This window comes from Struthio camelus, chromosome 5 (genome assembly GCF_040807025.1).
Source record: "Struthio camelus isolate bStrCam1 chromosome 5, bStrCam1.hap1, whole genome shotgun sequence".
Lineage (NCBI taxonomy): Eukaryota > Metazoa > Chordata > Aves > Struthioniformes > Struthionidae > Struthio > Struthio camelus.
The window spans coordinates 38,788,166-38,808,320 of record NC_090946.1 but is presented as its reverse complement, the minus strand read 5'-3'; the positions used below and the strand labels follow the sequence as shown (position 1 = coordinate 38,808,320).

The window sequence follows — 20,155 nt, the reverse complement described above, 5'->3', positions numbered from 1 at the left end:
CAGTTATAGTAGTTGGGTTTGCCATAGTCATACTATTTGCATGGGGATGTGTATAATGTTAGATATGCAAAGAAAAGAAAGTTGCTTAGAATATTTTATTCTGAGGTTTCCAGATTTTCTAGTATTTGTGATGACTTAATGCCTAACATATTTTTTTCTGCCTTAAAAAGGATATTAAGTCCTCTCTCTCTTTCTCTCCCATTAAAGCTAACAATGTGTATTTTTAGTAAAAGCACTCATGCTAAAAAAAAAAAAAAAGGCTCTGGGCACTTTGCCATTATACATGCAGAGATATGCCCTTTACAACTGGCAATCTTGAAAAGTATAAGGTTATATCCTTCAGTAATTCAAATCTAAGCATTATATCTTTTCCCAGTTATTCCACTTAATGGCAGTTGTAGTGTGCTCTATTAGTTTGATAAATTCAAACTAATTTGAACCAAAGGCAAAAGTAGATTCCAAAGTGGAGTCACTTAGAAAATTCTCCATCAGCGCTTTAAATTGTTTTATGGAGATGGGGGACTCTAACTGAAGGACTTGAGCACTTTGTGAGTGAGGGCACTGTTCTGGGAGAACAGTTGATTTCTGTGATGGGTGGACCCTGTAGCACTGTAGTTTTCTGTGATAGACTCAGCATCCTCAAGTTTATTTGAAAGCTTTCTGGCATTTACTGCAAATACTTATAATCCTGCAAATATATATATAATTCACTTCCTCAACACGTAAAGTATGATCTATGCCAGTTCTACTTTCTGAGTGAGTTAAGATGTAGATCCAAGCATAGCACGTTTTATTAATCTTATGTTGTTATGGTACAGGCATGATTTATGCTAGCAAGACAGATTGTTGAAGAAGGCAATATCCTTAAGCTTAATTGAGATGCATTCCTGACCACAAGTGCTACTTGATTATCTAGATAGGACTGCAACTGCACTACAGATTTTAGGTTATGAATTCATAGTATTAACACGTATTGGCTGTATCTGCTGGTTGTCTTTAATACTAGATGCAGTCATCAACTTTATTTGGATAAATTTATCATTTGACCTACATATGCTCTTATATTTACCTACAAATGAGTAAGCTCCATTAGAAGTCAATAGAGTTGAAGGGATCAGTAGAATTGATGACAGTCATGTGGTTGTCTATATCTTAAGAGGAAGTCACTAAATGGAACAATGAATAGATTCTGTCTCAGGTTCAGGTCTACTGCCAGACTAGTAGGGCTTAATGAATGTAGCATGTAGCAGCTGGTTGTTGTTACCATGCTACAATCTTTCCTTCAGCATCTGCAGTTTAGCTTTTCTTTAATGCTGATTTTTCTAGATGAGTAAGTAGGGAAGTAGAGGCACGAAATAGTGCATCAGCTGGAGAATTTGCATTTTTTTAGGTACCAAAGAATACACACAGAAAGGATTCATGAGCTGAAAAGTTACAGGAAACTTATTTTCTGTAGTTCTGGTACTTACAGAAATTACTTGAATTAGCTTGAGATGAAGTTTGTAGATAGAAAATTATATCCTTTAAATAGTTGATAAATAATTTAACTCTCTTAAAAAACACCTTTTTTTTTTTTTTTTTTTTTTTTGTCAAGAAGGGTTTCTGTATTTGGCTGACTTCAGGTTCAAAAGTCTGAGCTGCACTTAAAATTTCCCAGGAACTCTGGGACTGGTAACTGTAGTTGGAGGATCACGCCCAGTCCTCCTTGCCCTATATCCCTGCTGAAAAACACTCAGTGAGGGATTTAGTTATATTTGCAATAGAGTCTCAGGAATGTTTGTAATTTCAAATGTATATCTTTCATTTTATTTCATGACTATATATTTTAATAGCTTTAAATTATCACCTGGAATTCTTTGGTAGATTTAAATTTAAATTTGATTTTATCTGTAATCCAGCATTTTGTTCAGTGAGTAGTCTGTGGATTATTTTTTTCATTGCACATCTCCTTGGCACTTACCACGTTTTTTTTGTAAATAGTTTCTTTCACTGTATATCGGGCAATCTTTACTATTTGATACTATAAGCTCATCTGTGTTTTCCAGTTCTTTTCCCATTTTTGACAGATTGCTGAATTAATTACACAGCACTAGATGAGTAGTCTTCCCTGTTAGATTAAAAATGAAAATAAAACAAGAAATTAGGCATGTGGATGAGGCTAAGCATTTTAAAAAGTTAATCTTTTGGCAAAATAAAAGGGCCTAAGATAAAACAAAAGAATAAATGAGAAAATAGTCATCAGATGGTAAGCCCATTTTTCTGACATTTTGAGAAGGTTTAGAAAGGGACAGAATACTTTCTGCAGTTATATTATTATGAGAAAATGTGATTAATATTTAACTTTTGAGCATATCTTGAGACATGTATTGGGTCATCTTCTGTAACTATTTAGTAATTCAGTGCCTAAAAGTATACTAGAATACTAATACCATTAGTATATATACTAATATACTAATAGTATACTAATACCATTATTAGGGTAATAACCACTTTACTAAGTATGATCACTGCTGATGTCTGTATAAAGTTTTCTCTAGAACTTGTAGATGCTTGAGTAGCATAGAGCAGTTAGTCCGTCTGCATGCTGGGATGTAGTCAAGGTGAAATTGCTTCCTGGAGCAGGGTAAGTGAGAGTTATAGGTATTAACATTAGAGGCAGATAAGATTGAAGTGGATTGAGTAGGAAAAGGACCCATTAAAAGTGACAGAACAAAGAAAGGGGAATAGAGAACTGAGAAATGAATTTGTGGTATCTAGGATGACAAGCATCTTTCCTTGGCATCATTCTCATCAAAAATTGGGGTTTTCCACCAAAACCCCAATTTGGGCAGGACTGTGTTCTCCAAAAGTCTGTGTAGCATCAAGGAATAAAGTATTTACTGAAAATGCAAAAATGAGCACTTCTGTTAATGAACATTATATCAGGTGTGTCAGGTTACCTTATAATTTGTAGCAGACTGCCTGCCCACTCTGCTCTGATTAATTTCTCCTGATTCATAGGATGAGAAGACATTGCTCTAAACTTTTTAATATTAACAGACAACACAGTCGTTTCTCTTACAGTAAAATGCATGTTAAGCAGCTAGTTTGTTGTGTTTTTTGACGATTCACACACATTTGGAAACAATGTCATCGAAGCAGCACTTCTGAAACCTTTCCCCTCTGATCTTGCTGACTCTGTGAATGTTGTGATCCAAAAACCCTGAAGAAGAAGGGTCCTTCAGCCACTGAGAGACCGTTACCTCTACCATACTAGTGGAAGACGGGGACCTGGAAATTGTCCTAATGTTATTTTTATTCTAGCCAAACAATGGCTGGGTATTTTCCCAATCACTGAAATGTAATATGCTCTTAAGCTGTGAGAAGTGTTCTTGGCATGCTTTTGACTCATGCCAAATGGTTTTCTCCCAAACAGTTCTTTGGCACTGTTTGAGAGTTAGCACAAGGCCCTTTTCATAAATGCACTGTTTGTGGCCACCCTATTTTAAGAGGTTACGGGAGTTTAATAGCATAGATGCAGGTTTTTCTGTGCCAGTTAGAGTAAGTCTTGGGCACGTTTCATTTGCTAGTAGAGATGTAGTCTATGTATTTTAGATTATCATATGTCTAGCAATTTGGATTTTATTTTATTTGTGTTGAGTTATCACTTGCTATTGCTGTATGCTAGTAATCTGAGTTTAAAATATCATGAACTTTAGTTTTGGAGCCAGATATTATATTAAGAAAATATTGTGACTTACCGACTTCTTAGTGTAGTATCTTTTCTTTTTACTCAAGAGTACTCAATCACCCAGTAGGAATAAGAAATGAAACTGAATTCATGGTAGAAATAATTTATTAGAGAGGGTTAGACCTATTTAGTCATTTGTTGAATATGTAGAGTTCTGTGACTAGCAATATGGTCTGTTATCAACATTTATATGTTTATATATCAATATTTACATCTTGCTGACTATACCATTTAAAATATTGCTGCTTGTATAGGGGAAAAACAAATGTGCACTACTGTAAACTTTATAATTTCCCTCAAAACTTTTTGCAGATTTTCAGTTTTTTTTTACAAGACAATCCTAGTTTATAGTAATCTCCCCAGAATTTCAATCTCTCTCCTTTTTTTGTTTAAATTAGAGCTAGAAAAGTAAGACAAAAATTATTGCATTTCATACTGTTTATTTCAACATATCTGACTCTAATACTAGCAACTTTCTGCTAAACAATTGCGAGACAATTGCAGAAGAATTTCAAAATATTAGCTCATATCCCAGTCGTGTTATCTCTGACTGGATAATAAAATAGCAGATTACAGTCACATGCACTGAATTTCAAGAAATGTACATGGGGGAAGACAGTCCTTAATACACCTTCATGCATGCAATGATACTATTGAGTAACAAGCTCTTGTAGTTACCACAGCTAATTTTATGAAAACACCATTTCAGTGCTCAACATTATTTAAACAACTGAATGGAAAGTTACAACAGTGGGCTGCTGTACAAAGCCCTGGTGCATCTGCATCAAGCATATGATGTGCAGTTCTAGTGCCTAAATGTCAGGAAGGATATAAAAAACAAGAAAACTTGAAAGTAATGTGGATGATGAAATATATGAACCTGATATCTGTGAGAACAAAGACGAAATAGGTCAAGACTTCAATCTGAATAAGAGAACTGAGAAGGGGATATGATACAGAAAGGTCTATATAAAATCTTGAGTACCCTGAAGAAAGTAAGTAGAGAACAACAGTCTATTCTCTTCTATTCTCTTCTGAAGAGGAGATACTTGAAGACAAGACTCTATTACTATGCTGCTCTTGCAGAATTAACTTTAAGGTTAAATTTAACAAGGCATAAGTAGTTGGAGCAGTCAGTCACAATAGCATGGAATCTGCTTCAGCCTCATTAGTTGTTTGTGAAGATTTATATTGTCAGCGTTCCTTTGGTGAACCACAGGTAACTAGAAGTAACTTGTAAATAATTTTATTTAAAGGCCAGTTGTTTCTGTTTGGTGTGTCTTAGTTAAAATAGTTTTTAAACGGATGTGGAAGAACAATTCTAAATAATTATTGTGAAGAGAAAGTAACTGCCTAAGTCAATTATTCGAAAGAAGCCATTCAAGGATATTCCTTGAAACAGGCAAACTGGTGAATGTTAATTAAATCTAAGAGTAATCATGACTATTTCTCTCTGTTTACTAATGTGGTTTTATAAGTCTACAATGTGATTTTCCATCTTCAACAGAAAAAGAGATGTCAGCTGCACTGTTGTCAGCTTAATTACATGTTTGTGGTCCACATACCTTATACAAAGGTTGTCAAGTACTAAGGAAGAATTAGGGAGATGGATTTCTTGCAGAGAAAACCTGGATATGCTGCTTTCCTTCTCCCTTAGAAGAGAGGGGTCATGTGCAGACTATAGGACTGTACAACTTCTTAGGGAAAATAGCAGCTGGAATCTACTGATGCTCACGAGGTAGAGAGTAATAGGATATTGCATTTAGATGGGTGAGAGTTCAACTGTATCTCTTTAGTGGAAACCCCGGATTCTGTAAGAGCACACTTCTGTAAGAAGTGTGTTCCTGTGTCATTGGTGATGACAGACCACCAGTTCCTTTTTGCCAGTTACAGGAATTCACTTTAGAGGTCATGTAAAATTGTCTTTCACAAGCATATGTCATTTTAACCCTTTTACATTCCTGAAATTTTGTTACTATTTCAGTTGTGATGCTCATATAAATAATTCTGAAGGATAAATAATCTCTGCAATGGCTTGATAATCTATTTTCACCTACACGTTTAAATCTTTTCTTTATTTTCTCTTTTTCTTTTTTTTCCCTCTTTTTCTTTTTCTTTTTCTTTTTTTTTTTTTAAATGCAGCTGTTATATTACAGGACTCGAAAATCTTGAAGGCCCTTTCCCTCCGGCTCTTCCATATGTAAACAAGTAAACTGGATATGAAAGCTTGTGATGAGTAGTGTAATTAGGGATGGGAACAGAGTGCATTGCTCTTTCAAGTCAGAGTTATAATCCTTGTCTGTGACTTTATGCTAGGAGGAAAGATCTGCTGTCAGTCTTGGCTGGATTTGTTGTTATCCTTTATCAAGCAATACCTTTGCCTTCATCACTTTCACTGGTGATTTCAGTTTATGAATGTACAATCTGCAGTAATGCATGCAGCGTGACTGTAATTTTTTCTCCTCCTTCTTGATGGTTACTAATTCTTCTTTTTCAGAAAATTCCAGTTGAGACTGCAATATGTCTAAGTATCTCTACTTTCTTTGTATAAGTTGTTTTTTAAGATTTCAAATTAAATTTTAAGTCAGTGCAGGATTTAAGCTTAAATTAGAAGTATAATAATTTGGAAAATCACAATCATTTGGAGGGGAAGCTTGGCATCTTCTGAGTTCAGTAAAGAAATTGCTAGCTTTCTAGTCAAATTGCCAACTAATATTAATGCATGTAGTTTTTGCTTAAGTCCCTAATTAAGGCTGGTGTAATGGACTTGGGTTTTAACATTGGCGGGTAGTTGTGGTATCAAATTATGTTTTTTTGTGATTCCTATTCTATTTCTATAATAATGCGAATAAGCTGTTATATGAAAATTGCTTTTAGATGCAACACACTTGGAAAGGTACACCTTATACAAAGTTTACACCATTTCAAATATGTAATTGATTAAATGTTTTCATTTTCAATAGGAAACAGGCATTTGAAAGTAACAGAAAGACTGTAGGAAACATTAACTATCAATATTTTCTAAAAATTTTCTGAGATTATCCCTTTCTAAATAGTTACGAAAAAGTTACTTTCGGTAAGAATTTTTGCTATGTGGAAGAGAGAGGAAGCTAGTCTTAATAACATGCTTTATGGTCCTGCTAACATCGCTAATGTTCCTGTTGCACTCTTTGTGCAAAAAAAATTGTGAAGTCAAGATTTTTTTACATCTGAAAAAAAGCATCTTGCAAAGTCATTATATCCTTTTAAAACATGAAATAAAAACCGATGTAAGCCAGTTAATACTTAGTGACAGACTTGTGTCCTGTATTTTGACGAATACATTTTGCTAATAGTTTACTTCTGGCCAAAATAGGCCTTAGGTTTACAGTCCAGTTAGAGTATGTTACACAGTGGTACTAAAAGCCTTCTGAGATACTCTGTATAAAATACGATTTTTTTATAAGTAGCCCTTAAAACATCTAGATGTATCTTTCAAGAATAAAACAGATAAAGTAATACAAGATAAATATTTTCATATCTCTTTGTATGTGACTCTGTTCTCTCTTGCCATTTGTGACAACTTTCTAAATGACAGAAAGAAGTTGCCTATAATTTTTCTTAGCCTTGATATTTCAGTTTAAAAACAGCAACATAACAATGCAGCAGTGTATATGGTTATCTGCTCTAGCCATTACATACAAAAAAGAGCATGCTTAGTAAAGGTACAAGTAACGACTGGATAACAGAAGAATGATTTACAATGATATTTTAAATAAAATAATCTTTCAATAAATGTTGAAGTTTATCTTCTTCAGCTCTGTTTGTATATTTACCTTAGAGCATGAGCAGGTTATATGGACATATCCAACTTATGAGTTGAAATACAGTGAGGTCTTTCACATTTTTGGCTTACTGAAATACTGGCTATTAGCTTGTATTTTCGCTTTGCTAGACAATTAAGATAATGCTAATGTCCTTTATAAATCTTACAGGAAAGTGCTTTTAGGGATTTGTGGCACCTCTATTCTTCTCTGATTCTTATTTCGTAGGTAGTTTTGTTGTAGAGAAATGATGGCAGAATTTAGGGATTTTCTACGCTGTGAGAGTTATCAGCAGAGAATGGTTTTTATTTGTACCTATCATCATTGCACTTCATTGCGTGATGTAAATATGTCTGTAAATTTAGGTAGGGAGGAGACATTTTGACATGAAATTTGTTCTCTAGGAACTTGCATGCAATATTGGGAAAAAAAAAAAAAAACCCCTTCCTCTGCTGAAAAACTGTGGAAAATAGGTTTATGATAGTCTCGAAGTTACTAATTAGAATTAGTTTCCAAGTTAACCATTGCTTTTTTGATAGCAAGAGTACTGATATAAGGAACAAAAGTTAGGACTGGACAATTTATTTATTTATTTATTTTCATAGCTGATTAGATTCTGAATCAGATGTTTTTTCCTTAAAATGAAAAAAGTTGTATTCAAATACTGAACTCGCACGGTTTATTTTCTTTCAGATGTGAACTATTCTACCCTCTTTTACAGAAATGAACGAACAAATTTAAATTAATAATTTAAATTTTTACTAACTATTTTTAGAACTCAAAGCATTTGGATTATCAGTTTTCCAGAACGTGGTCATTTGACTTTGGAAGGACCTGATTTATCGCAAATTTTGAATTGCAGAAAATTCAATTGAAAGATGTTAGGGTATGAGAGGAACTGAATTTATCTTGACGCTCAGATATCACTAGTCTTGTAGCCTAGCCTGAAACTAACTACTCATATGAGAGATTTTATTAAAAAACTTGTTGAGAATGCGGAAGTGATGTCTGGAGACATGCAAGTGTGAATGTACACAGCAAAGTACTGTATTTTATGGAAAAAAAACCTTGTGTAGATTGTGTTTTTGTGTTGTTCACATACCTAAAAATTTTTTAATATTTTATAACTTTCAACATATTTAGCGTTCCCATCATAAACACATTTACTTCCTTTATTCTCTAAGGAGTTGGATTGTAGAATTATAGAATATTATTGCACTGAGAGTGTGTTCAAGTTAAAACACTGTTTTTTATCAGTCTGTTCAGCCATGTATATTATATTCTGCATTTGGTATGTGGTAAGTTAGTTAGTCTGGGAAGTGTCTGTTTTATTCTGTAAACAGGCAAAAAAAATTTTTTGTCATGGATGCTCATTGAAAGAGAACTAAAAAACTTGGAAGAAAGCCCAAGGAAAAATCAAGAAAGAGCATTCCAGCACTGAGGATCATGTTGATTAAATATGAGCCGTGAGTCCAAATGTTAGGTTATTCTGACAGATTTACAAATGAGAAAGTAATTTAAAATCTTGAAGAAGGTATTTTATTTTACATTAGGTTAGTGAAGTATGTTCAATAGCTGCTTATGTTTGCTGTGAAGAATTCACATAAAATTTTCATTGACCTGAAGCTTGCTCATTCATTTTAATATGAGATGCATTATAGCAGGATGACTTGTGTGATTTATGACATTTTGTCAGTATTTTCACGAAAAAGTATGCCTTTGTGTATATCTTCTCCTCAACTTTGCTTTTTTGTCCATACTTACAGAACCCCAAGGACTGCAGCAAAGCTAAGAAACTTGTGTGTAATATCAACAAAGGCTGTGGCTATGGTTGTCAACTTCATCATGTAGTCTACTGCTTTATGATCGCTTACGGCACTCAGCGAACACTCATTTTGGAGTCTCAGAATTGGCGCTATGCTACTGGCGGCTGGGAAACTGTTTTTAGGCCTGTAAGTGAGACATGTACTGACAGATCAGGTACGACCACTGGACACTGGTCAGGTAAGACTTAAGAGCCCAAATAAGTGTTCTTTATTTTCTGCAGTTTCTCTCATGTTAGAGCTATTTGGGTACCTCTTTCTTTAATTTTATGTGGAGCATGATAACTACGACTGGAATTGTATGCGTAAGCATCCTTTAAATTTTATTTATTCGTTGTACAGGAGCACTAATATCCTTATTAAGAAAACTCTTCTACTACTACTACTAGATCTTAATACAAAAACTTTGAGTTTTCAAGTATGATCCTTCAGCAGTCTTTCAGACTCTGTTATGTGCCAGATGTGAATCCAGTTTTTGTGGGAGGATAAAGAGAGTAGCAAGTGGAGGCTATGGTTGATAATCATTGACATACCAAAGTATGTTTGAAATAAAAAGCAAAAGAAATGCAAAGAAAATAGTATCCAATAGGCATCCAGCCACCAACAAAATCATGCAGTGTTGAAATAATTTTAATACAAACTAAATTGATTTCAATTTCAAGTTGAATTTTCAAATAAAAACAGTGGCAACATTAAATGACTTTCTATTTGTAGATCAGTAAGTCGATCCATTCTTGTACTATACTGAGCAATTTTACTACAAAAACTAAAAGGGTATCCGTGTTCAGAAGGATCAGCTAGCTTAGTTGTCTCAAAGTAAACAGAGTATTCATTTTGATGGGAATCTCACAATCAACATTTTAAAGAGTTATTAACGCAATTGTAAACCTAGCATTTTTTAATAGTTTTTCCTTATATATTTGAGATGTTTTTCAGATATTTGTCTAAATTGAGTAGGTATACAGCAGAACTGGAGATAATTGGCAATATGCTAACATTTTCATCTAAATTTATGATAAATGCTTGTAGGAATTTTGAATTAAGTTTTTGCACAGATGTTTTTCTGTGAACAGTTGTCAGCTTGTTAGAATATTTGATAGATGTTATTGACTCTCCCTCTCTTGTTAATCATACCTATTATTTTTTCTAAGTCTGTAATTTGAGTATTGAAATAGGAGTTCATAAATGTTAGAATAAATGCAGGGAAGACACAAATATTTGAGAGTGTCGGCTATTGAGCCCTTATTTGATCAAAAAGAATACAACTGACCTTACCCAAAACTAGGTGAATTGACCTAGCTGAATTGACCTAGGTGAATAGGACCTCAGCCTTCATCAATAAATGTAGATTCTCAAACAAAAAAAGTTGGCAATTATAGCCCATATAAGCTAATAATGGGTAGAGAATGGGCTAAGCTAGATGATGGACAAAAACAATTTAGAGTTGGAAAAGAGTACTGTGCTGCACTTCAGATTATTGCACAGATACATATTTTGGTTATTAGCATGTGGGATTATCCTAGAAAGGAAATATTATCTCAGCTAGGAAAACAAGAATTTTTGTTATTATATTTTACGCTTATATGTGTACAGTAATGATGAGATGATGGTTTTCCCAGGTAGTTTCAATTTTATTTCTGAAACTGCTTGTTCATAGTTGAACTCAGTACAGAAATATTGAAGGAGGAGTATTCTCAAGATATTCTACTTGTTGGGGAGGTCAGAAATTAGAGCGGTACAAGACTTGGTCAATCTCTTTTGTATGTGGAATAATAAGTACCTGAAGGACTTATTTAGCAGGAACTTGGATTTCATTGAGATATCTACAAAAATGTTTAGAGGTTTTCAATAGACTATTGTGTAGATCACACCCCTGAGTAAGAGATACTTTTTGATGAGATGTTTTTGTAATGTACAATTTTTCTCTCTATGATTATGGGAGCTACAGCATGACATTCTCAGACCACTACTATCCAAGTATCATTGAGGCAGTATACAGTCTGTTTGGATTAGTAAATTGAAGTTTTAGATCCTGGGCTGATAGAAACTGCCTGTGCAGTGGGTAATTCAGCCCAAAGCCTATTTCAATCCAGTTCAGTCAACCAGGATTAAGTGCTGCAGAGATTTCCTTGATCTGACATGTATACGTGTCAACCAGATCCCATAGTTTCCACTACTGTCTCTGTGGAATAGGTTTTACAAATAATTCTCCGCTTCAAAATATTCTTGCAATGAGCTCTTTGTGGCTTCTTAAATGGTTCAAGTGTATTAACTAGTAACTAACAACCTTACCAGACTCTGAGGAAGGTGGGGAAGGGCAAAACGTTATTAGGAGCCATAATTTACAATAGAATAAATACACAGTGCTTGCCTTGCAAAAGCAATCACACATCTATAATTCAATAAGCTAGTCTTTTGTCTTCTGTGGACTTCAAAGAATGTTTTTGAGTCCTTGTTTTAGATATCTCACCAAAACCAATACTGATTCAAAATAAATATTTTTCACCATGAGGACAGCCCTACAGGTTGCCCAGAGAAGTTGTGCAGTCTCCGCTATTGGAAGTTTTCGAGCTTCAAGTGGATGAAGCCCTGAGCAATCCATTCTGATCCCATAGCTGACCTTGCTTTGAGCAGGAGGTTGAAGTAGATGACCTCCTATGAGTGTATGATGTGGGCAAACTTAAATTCAACTGTGGGAAGTGTTGTGCTGATTATGGCTAATAATAACCTGATTTTTTATCTTAATAAGCTGGCAATGACCAGAACCAGTTGCTTTGCAAGTCAGTGAAAATACAAGAACAGTAGGCAGGTAAGGGGTAAGCTGTGTCAAAGAGAAATTCCTACTGAGGCTCAGTAGTTAACTTAGATTTTGATCGTTCATATGCAACTTCATTTATGCAGGTGAATCTTACCTCCCTCTCAAAATACTTGGCAATAAGCACATATCAAAAGCTTAAGTTGCAGAGAATAATCTTCTCAACATGACACTCTGCATACCCAGTGCATGTGGAATCTTAGGGAATTTAACTATTAAAATATAAGCACAAATTTACGAACTGGTGCTTGGACATAATTTAATTTAGCCAAATACCAGTGTTTACTCACTAAAACAGCATTTATATTTTAGGTCAGTTCTTCAAATCTTCAAGATGCTAGAAAACTTCCTATTGAAAATTCTAGCTTTTCTTGTGAATGTGGGATTTTTTGAAAAACTTGTTCTCAGAAATGGTTGAATGTTTTCTAAAAATAACTAGGCCGAAACAGAAACCTGACATCGAAAACTTCAACTGAAGTTTTACTCGCACTTGGTAAAGTTAGCAACTGAAATAGTGCTTTCAACTGAGAAGTACTGCGCAATTTAGTTATAGGCAGTTTTATGTGCCTTGCCTTTGGTATAATAAGCTGTAAATCACAGTTTTGGAGCACTTATGCACACGTGGCTTAAAAAAGGCCATATTTTTTCATTCCTAAGTTTGAATCTTATATCTAATGATCTATTTTCACAGATTTTCATTTCCTGTGACAGTACAAATAATGATTCCTTTTAGTTCCCTATGGATGTTTTTTTAATTAGTCTCTACATCAGGAAAAATAGTTCGAAGGCTAAATGCATAAAATTTCTTGACATAATCAGATCTGTTCTACCTAGTGAATGCCATCACTTTGAATTTTGAGGTTCTAGAGATATAAAATATTCAGCTATGAAAGACAGTCTTTCTAGGATGCCTACTGGCTAACCACTCACACTTATAGACTGTTGAATTCTAACCTTGTAAAATGGCACAATCACTGCTGACAATTGATCTGTTTTACTACCTCCAGTTTAGCTTTGGTATGGATCTTCACTGGATCCATAATTGCTGGTAAATTTGAAAGACGATCCCTCTTGCCAAGGATTTCTGAATGTATTTTATGTCTCCACAAATTTATGTGGATTTTGCTTTCATTTTTCTTTTGTTGCCTCTCCTTCTCTAGATACAAATAAGTCTGAAATTCTTAACTTAGAAAAAAAAAGTTTGTCTGCAAAACCACACCTTTAATAGTTTTCCAAAGGAATTCTGAAATCAGTTTTAAAACTTCTAATTTTTAAAAATAAATGTATAAAAATGCATTGAAATTTATGAATTTCCACTTATAAAATGCATCTCTTACATGGTGTACACACTATGGTGTATATATGGGTGCTTTGCAGCAGTAGTTTTTTAATTATAGATCAAAAATATTCATACAAATGAATACTTGTATCGGGATATCAGTATGAATTACAGAAATAGGCCAAAAGGTCTGAAAATTACCTTATTTCATGGAATTATTTTCAAGTGATTTGCAGACGCTGCACAGATTAATTAGTAAATTGTACTTTTTCCTGTCATGGCAAAAAAATTGTTTAAATACCGACTTTTATCTTTGTTTATTGAATTGCCTCTGCTTGACCCTTTTTGTTTAAGTTGAACTAGCATTTAAAGTTTTAATGTTCTGAAATCTATCTTGAGCAAAACAATTTAGATAGTAAATGTTCTGCAAAGAACTGAAGGGCTTATGTGACTGTAACATTTTCTTTTAAAAATATTATGGGTGCAATCCTTTCCTAGTTATTCATAAGAGCTTGCCTGTGTATTTCAGAAAAATTAGCATATTTTTTGAAATTTGGGATGTAGGATGAATTTTAATAAGCAAGCTAACGTTACTCTGATAGTAAAAGGTTAACTAATACTTATTGTTCCATATGTACGGAGAACTTGGAGGTCATCTCAGCCCTTGTCATCTCTGACAGGAATTATTCTTTTGCATTTGACATGCTATTCCTGTAAGTAAAGTTTAGCTTTTCTAGCCTCAGCTATGTGAAAAAATTAGGAATGTATGGCAGGTTTTTCCAAATATATTAGCTATTTTGCTTCCTAGAACAATCTTACTTTTTCCTTCATTTCTCTTAAACACTTGTGTATTGTCAATCTAGAAGGGAAAAAATTGTCTTAATAAGAGATGGTTGTATGTATGTTCTTTTTCATTTTAAAATTATACAGTACCTGCAATTGTAACTTACTTGCAGCTCTTTTTTTATTGCTATCTGTAGCCAAAATATTTGTGAATGATTTGGGTAGAGGTTGTTGTAAGTAATATATGTAGGATCTTCTGGTAATAAGAGGTAACCTATACAGAGATCTTATGAAGATGTATTTATTATTAAACTTTTAATTAATTCTTCTGAAAATCACTAGTTATATTGGACATGAATATTTTTAATTGTCGGATCATAATGTTCTATTATCATTGCAGCACGCTAAAAAGGCTTGTCCTCTTTTTTTCATTTTCACTTGCTGATTTGCGACATCCTGATATGTCAATCTTTCAGTAGGCAAATTTTTAATATGTTTAAGGAAGGCTATAAAATAACTAAATTGAAATACTGAAACCAAAGACTAAATGGCAAAAGAAAACAGATCACAAGACAGAACAGACTAATATGCAATTTCAAGTCATATCTGTATTACATAGTGGGGAGCGAAGGGATGTAGAGCTAAAGAAGACACTTGTGTTTGAAATAATACTATATGCTTCTTTCCAGAAGGTCTGCAAACCATTAAGATAAAAGATGACTTGGAAAAGGAAATCTGAAACAGTTTCCTGTAGTTACATTTTGAGGTTGACTTTGCTACCGCTAGCTATGGTTTGATGAATGAGTGCTTTAAGGCAGCACTGCTGGAGGGGAAAAAAAAGGCAGAAGCTGTTCCTTTTGGTGGTAGTGCCAGCTTTTAAGTATTCATTGAACTATGATCTTAAAATATAAATTAACTAATGTGTTTATCTGTATAATCCCAGACGCAGGATTCTGCGTGTACACAAAGTTAATTTTTAATTTATTAAAGCCAATCAAACAAAGTAATCAAAAGGACTAAGTGAAAATTACAACCTCAAACAACAAAAAACAATTCTGCAGAATTAATTGTAATAAATAAAAAAAATTTCATTCTCTGTACCACATCTTCCTTGACAGTAGCTCTTCTTTTACATAATTCATTTGGATATTTAGTATTGATGTTAAAAAAACCATTTTAACTTACATACTTTAATTAATTTCCCTTTACAATTGTATGAATTATATTTTGCTCCCATAGCTCACTGTTCTTGATAGAACCTTGTAGAAATTGATCCACTTCTATTTTTATTTTTTATATCTTTTTTTTAGATACTGACTTTTATTACTAACATTTTAATTCAAGTATGGATGAATTAACGTTAAGTGTGAGGCGCACTAGAGAATGGTGATTTGAGAGAGAAGAGAAGCAGTTTGTCTTCTATTTTCCCTTTGTTTCAGCAAAGCTAATCTTGAAAGCAAGCTACTGAGGTAGTGCAGGTTTTTTATGCTGAAGCGTTGTTATTATGTGGTGTGTCTTTTGTTTTGTTTTTGTAAAATGCTCTATATGAAGTCATTCTGAGTAAGTGAACATGGGAAAAATATTTTAGAAAGCAAAAAGGACCTGAGAATTCTGTTGCAATGAAGGAAAGCGTGAGTTTTCAGAATGATATAGTAGCCTTAGAAAGCAAGCGTGGTCTTTGATATGTGTAAATGGAGGGATACTGATAACAAAGTAGTAGTTATTCTTAACTTTGTACAGCAATGGCCAAGCTGCAGCTCAGTGTCAAGTTTTGTTACTCAGTGTTCAGAATACATGTTGGTAAATACACGTTGGATTTTCAGGAAGAACTACGCTAACTCAGGGCCGGGAAATCTGCATTATAGTACAAGATTAAAGAACATCATTCAGTTTAGCGTAGAAGCAAGTTAAAAAGCTAGTCCCATCACATTTTATAGGCATTTATTTGAGGGGAAAAAAAATCTGCTTTTAGATGAAGACATGTGACTGGACTGTTCACAGTGGAAATAGGATACTTTTTGCAGAAAGATTGGCTGACCACTAGAATAATTTATTCACGGATATGGTAGATTCTCCATCAGTTAGTCTTTTTTTTCATCAAGATCATATACGTTCTTAAAAACTGTGGATTATGTTCTTTTCAGTCTATTAAAAATTTGCATATGTGCTATATACAGTTACTGTGATTTCAGTTAGCCGGTAGAAGTTGGGTAACTAAACACAGTAGACAGGCTAGGATGAGGAAGGTTGAATAGAGCCATCAGGAGCTGAGTAGCTCTGCCCTGCACAAACGCTAGGTCTGCTGCAGTAGCATCACTCATTTTAAACAGTCCTTTGCCAATCTCTTTGCCTCTGGAGATTGGAACAGTAGAACAACAGAAGGGAAAATAAGGTGTCACATTAAAAAATATATATTTAATATATACATATGTTTTTTACATTTTTGAGCAAGAGGAGGCCATTAATAAGAAGGTATAATTAAAGAGAGCAAGGAGATACTTCACTGAATTGTGTTGACTGGTGTTAGATGCTCATAGGGGCTGAGAAGATAAAGCCCACATATTGTTATCACCCTCTTGTATCTGTGCTAAAGGCTCAAGTAGCCCCAAAGAGAACCGATACTGTTTATGTGAGGGGCTAGGAGGGAGCCAAAATGAGCTCCCAGATACAGCTAACCGTGTGGCACAACCGCTAGCCCAGCACAAGGGAGGATGAGACTATATGGAGCGTGGGAAGAGCAGGATCGCCCCCTTTTGGTGGCAGTGCAAAAGTAGATCAGTGTAAGTGGATATGAGACTGCATCAAACTGGTTATCTGCATGTCTTTAGTGGTTCACTCTAAACAGATATTCTAATGTGTATATGCTTCTTGGAGGCAAAGTGGGGGAGGGAATGGTTTTACCCACTGGGCAGTCTCTGGAAAGTCAGTACTGATTTTGGAACCTAATACTTGGGCATAAGTAGGCACAGCAGAAGACGTTCAGCAGCTTTTGGAATTTGTAACCTGACAGCAACACTTCTTCACTCTCATCTCCAGTCCATATGCAGTGTCATAGTAGTACAAAGGGTGCACAGGATAGAGAACACTGTATGTTAACACAACCAAAAGTCTGAGATTGGTTGCTGGTAATAATAGTGAATCTTTATTGTTGATATACAGGAAAACAAGGCATCCTGAGAACACAGTGATCCCAGCTGTCCTTACTGTAGGTCTGGCGTACATGTCTCTTCATGTTTCCAGTGAACTTCCAGTAATTACAGGTTTTTGGAGATTTTTTTGAAATTCAGTGCTGTCTTTCTGCAGAAGAGAACAGCCAGTATCTAATTATGTATGCTGAGGTTGCCATACTCGTTCATGTAGAGTTAGCTGTTTTCGGGTCAGTTCAGCGAAGGCCTATGAGCTTTCTTTCAGATCATAAGTTTCCTTCTGACAGATGAGTTTACGCTTACTAATATCTCTTTTCTGGCCTTTTCCTCTTCAAGGTATCTGTTAAAGTAGTTTTAATGTAAATAAATAGGTATTTTGCACGTTTCGTGACTGCATGTAAAATTAAAAGCAATAATAAGCTATACGTATTTGTAAACTAAGTAGTTTTAATGTAAATAAATAGGATATTTACTAATATCTAGTTTACAAATATGTATAGCTTATTATTGCTTTTAATTTTACATGCAGTCACGAAACGTGCAAAATACCTCTGCCCAGTAAATATCAGACCAGTGCTTAATTTTATGAACAGAAGTGTTAGTCAAATAAAAGAGGCAAATTCTAAGACAAAATTAGAAGTGAAATCTTAGAGTGAAGGAAAACACTTTATATAGACAGATGGGTGCGGGGGAGAGTCAGAGAGAGAGAGAGATTTGTGTTGTTGAGTAGACGTAAAGTCACTAAGGTGGCTGCAGATCTCCTAACAAGAGTTAGGTTAGTTTATAAATTTTGAAAAAAGATCTTTCATAATGGTTAAAAGCAGACTATTTAAAGTTGAGGTGCTTTGGGACATTTTGAGACCCTGTTTTGATTAGAAGTATTTGAGTGAAAAATAATCCGAGGATATAATAGTCAGAGGTAAAAATGAAACTGATAGAGCTAAATTCAAAATCACACGTTTCAGTGTGATGATCAACGAATGTTTAAGATAACATCCCAAGCAAGGGTAATGAGGCAAAGAATTGAGTATATTCCCAAAGCAATTACATTCCTTCCTGGTAGAAATCATATGTTGTGAGAGATAAAATGTTGTTGTGGTAAAATAAACTGCCTTTTTAAAAATTCAAAATATGTTTATGCCAACATTATCACCAGCAGTCCACATAAAAGTACTTTGTGCCAGCCATTTTCAGTTTTATCACTTCTTAAGTTACAGTTAGGCATTCAATGTTTTGTTTTGTTCTGTTCTTTAAATCATTGTGGTTCAGTATTTAGTGCTGCTTTTTATGATATGTATGTCCTTTACAAAACACAATTTGATGCTTTTAGGGTCTCGGAGAAGCTGAACACCATGCTTTTCTATTGCTTTCCAAGCAATTTAAAAGACTATTTTGATCTAGTTGTGAAAACATGGGTAGATAAGTTTGTAGCTCTTTGCTGCTATGCACCAATTCACATTTAATTTTGTTTTCACAGAAAACAGTTTCTAGAAAGGTTAGTTCTTGACATTAAAAAAAAAAAGTTACTTGGAACACTGAAGATATATTGAAATTGTGTATTGAAAATACCTGGTAACGTAATGGAACTCAGTCAGTTGTGACAAAATGAGAACTGTTAAATAAGACTTTATTTAGGTAGATCATCTGCCTATGGAGCAAATATGAAGATGCAAGGCTTCCTTTTAGCCTCCAAATAAGTTAAATTCTAGCACAAATCACAATTTGTGAATTTTTTTTTAGTTATTTTTACATTTTTATAGCATTGTCCCTGTTGTGAAAATGTGACAGTCCAAAAAAAAAAAAAAAAAAAAAAGCTATTGTCCTGTTGTCATACCTGACAATCCCATGACAATGGGATGGTTGAAAAAAGAAGTGTAAAGTAAGGAAGCTCAATTTATATAATACAGGTCATTATCTGAAAACTTGGGTTACAATCGTGTTACAGTTTGTGTTACCGAAGATCCTGAAAGCTTTGTTGAGCCAGGTATTTTCCAGGCCGATAGTAAAATAAGACTGTAAAATCTTGCAATCAAAATTAAGACAAATGAGAGGGAAACTGTGGAAGATATCAGTAGGATGAGTAACTATGTGCCTAGTGAAATCAGAATGAAGACGTTTAACTCTTGGCTTAATTTTTAAATACAGTAGACAGCAAAATTATTGACCGTTGTAGTCCCATTTTGCTGTTTAGTAGCCTGCCGTTCATTGCAGACATTACAGAGAAGTGAAGATACGTGCAAAAGTGAATTCTGTGCCTGATGCGGAAGCGAGAATGAGAATAAAAAAGAAACCTTTCGTTGATCAGGCTTCAGAGAACTTTTAGGGAAACTCCCAATAGAGTTGAGAGCTTGAGGAAACTATTGGGACTCTAGGGAAAATGAGCAGAAGTGTCACGGTGAGAAAATACTTGGAAGATGTTACAATGTTAATTTAAACGTTCTGAATATCAGCATACAGGTATTAGTCATCTCCTTAACAATTCATAATTAACTCGATGTTACTCTACTTGTCCTTTAAGTCTTATCCTATTATGTATTTGTGTGTCAGCTTTACATATATTTTCCCCTCTGTTAAAAATGTCATGCCACTTCAAAAATGAAAACAACTGCAAAAACTGAAAAGTAGATATCAAGATGTTCCTAGGGTGTGAATTTCTTACCACTTCTGGGAAGATAATGTTGTCTCAGTGAAGTCTTCTCCATGTCAGTTTTGTAGATATGAACATAGTAAAAATTTCAAGATTATAATACACCATTTAAAGGAGAAAAGATAGAAA

General features: G+C 34.3%; 1 protein-coding gene across 10 annotated transcripts in view; it reads left to right on the top strand.

Annotated features, from left to right (window-relative positions):
• The window catches only part of FUT8 (fucosyltransferase 8), a 127,744-nt gene that overhangs the window by 84,265 nt on the left and 23,324 nt on the right, over positions 1-20,155 (top strand). For all 10 annotated transcript variants that reach the window (XM_068945601.1, XM_068945609.1, XM_068945607.1 and 7 more), the window contains one exon: positions 9,300-9,537. In XM_068945601.1, the coding sequence (XP_068801702.1) occupies positions 9,300-9,537 (238 nt within the window). The remainder of the gene's footprint in view (positions 1-9,299; positions 9,538-20,155) is intronic.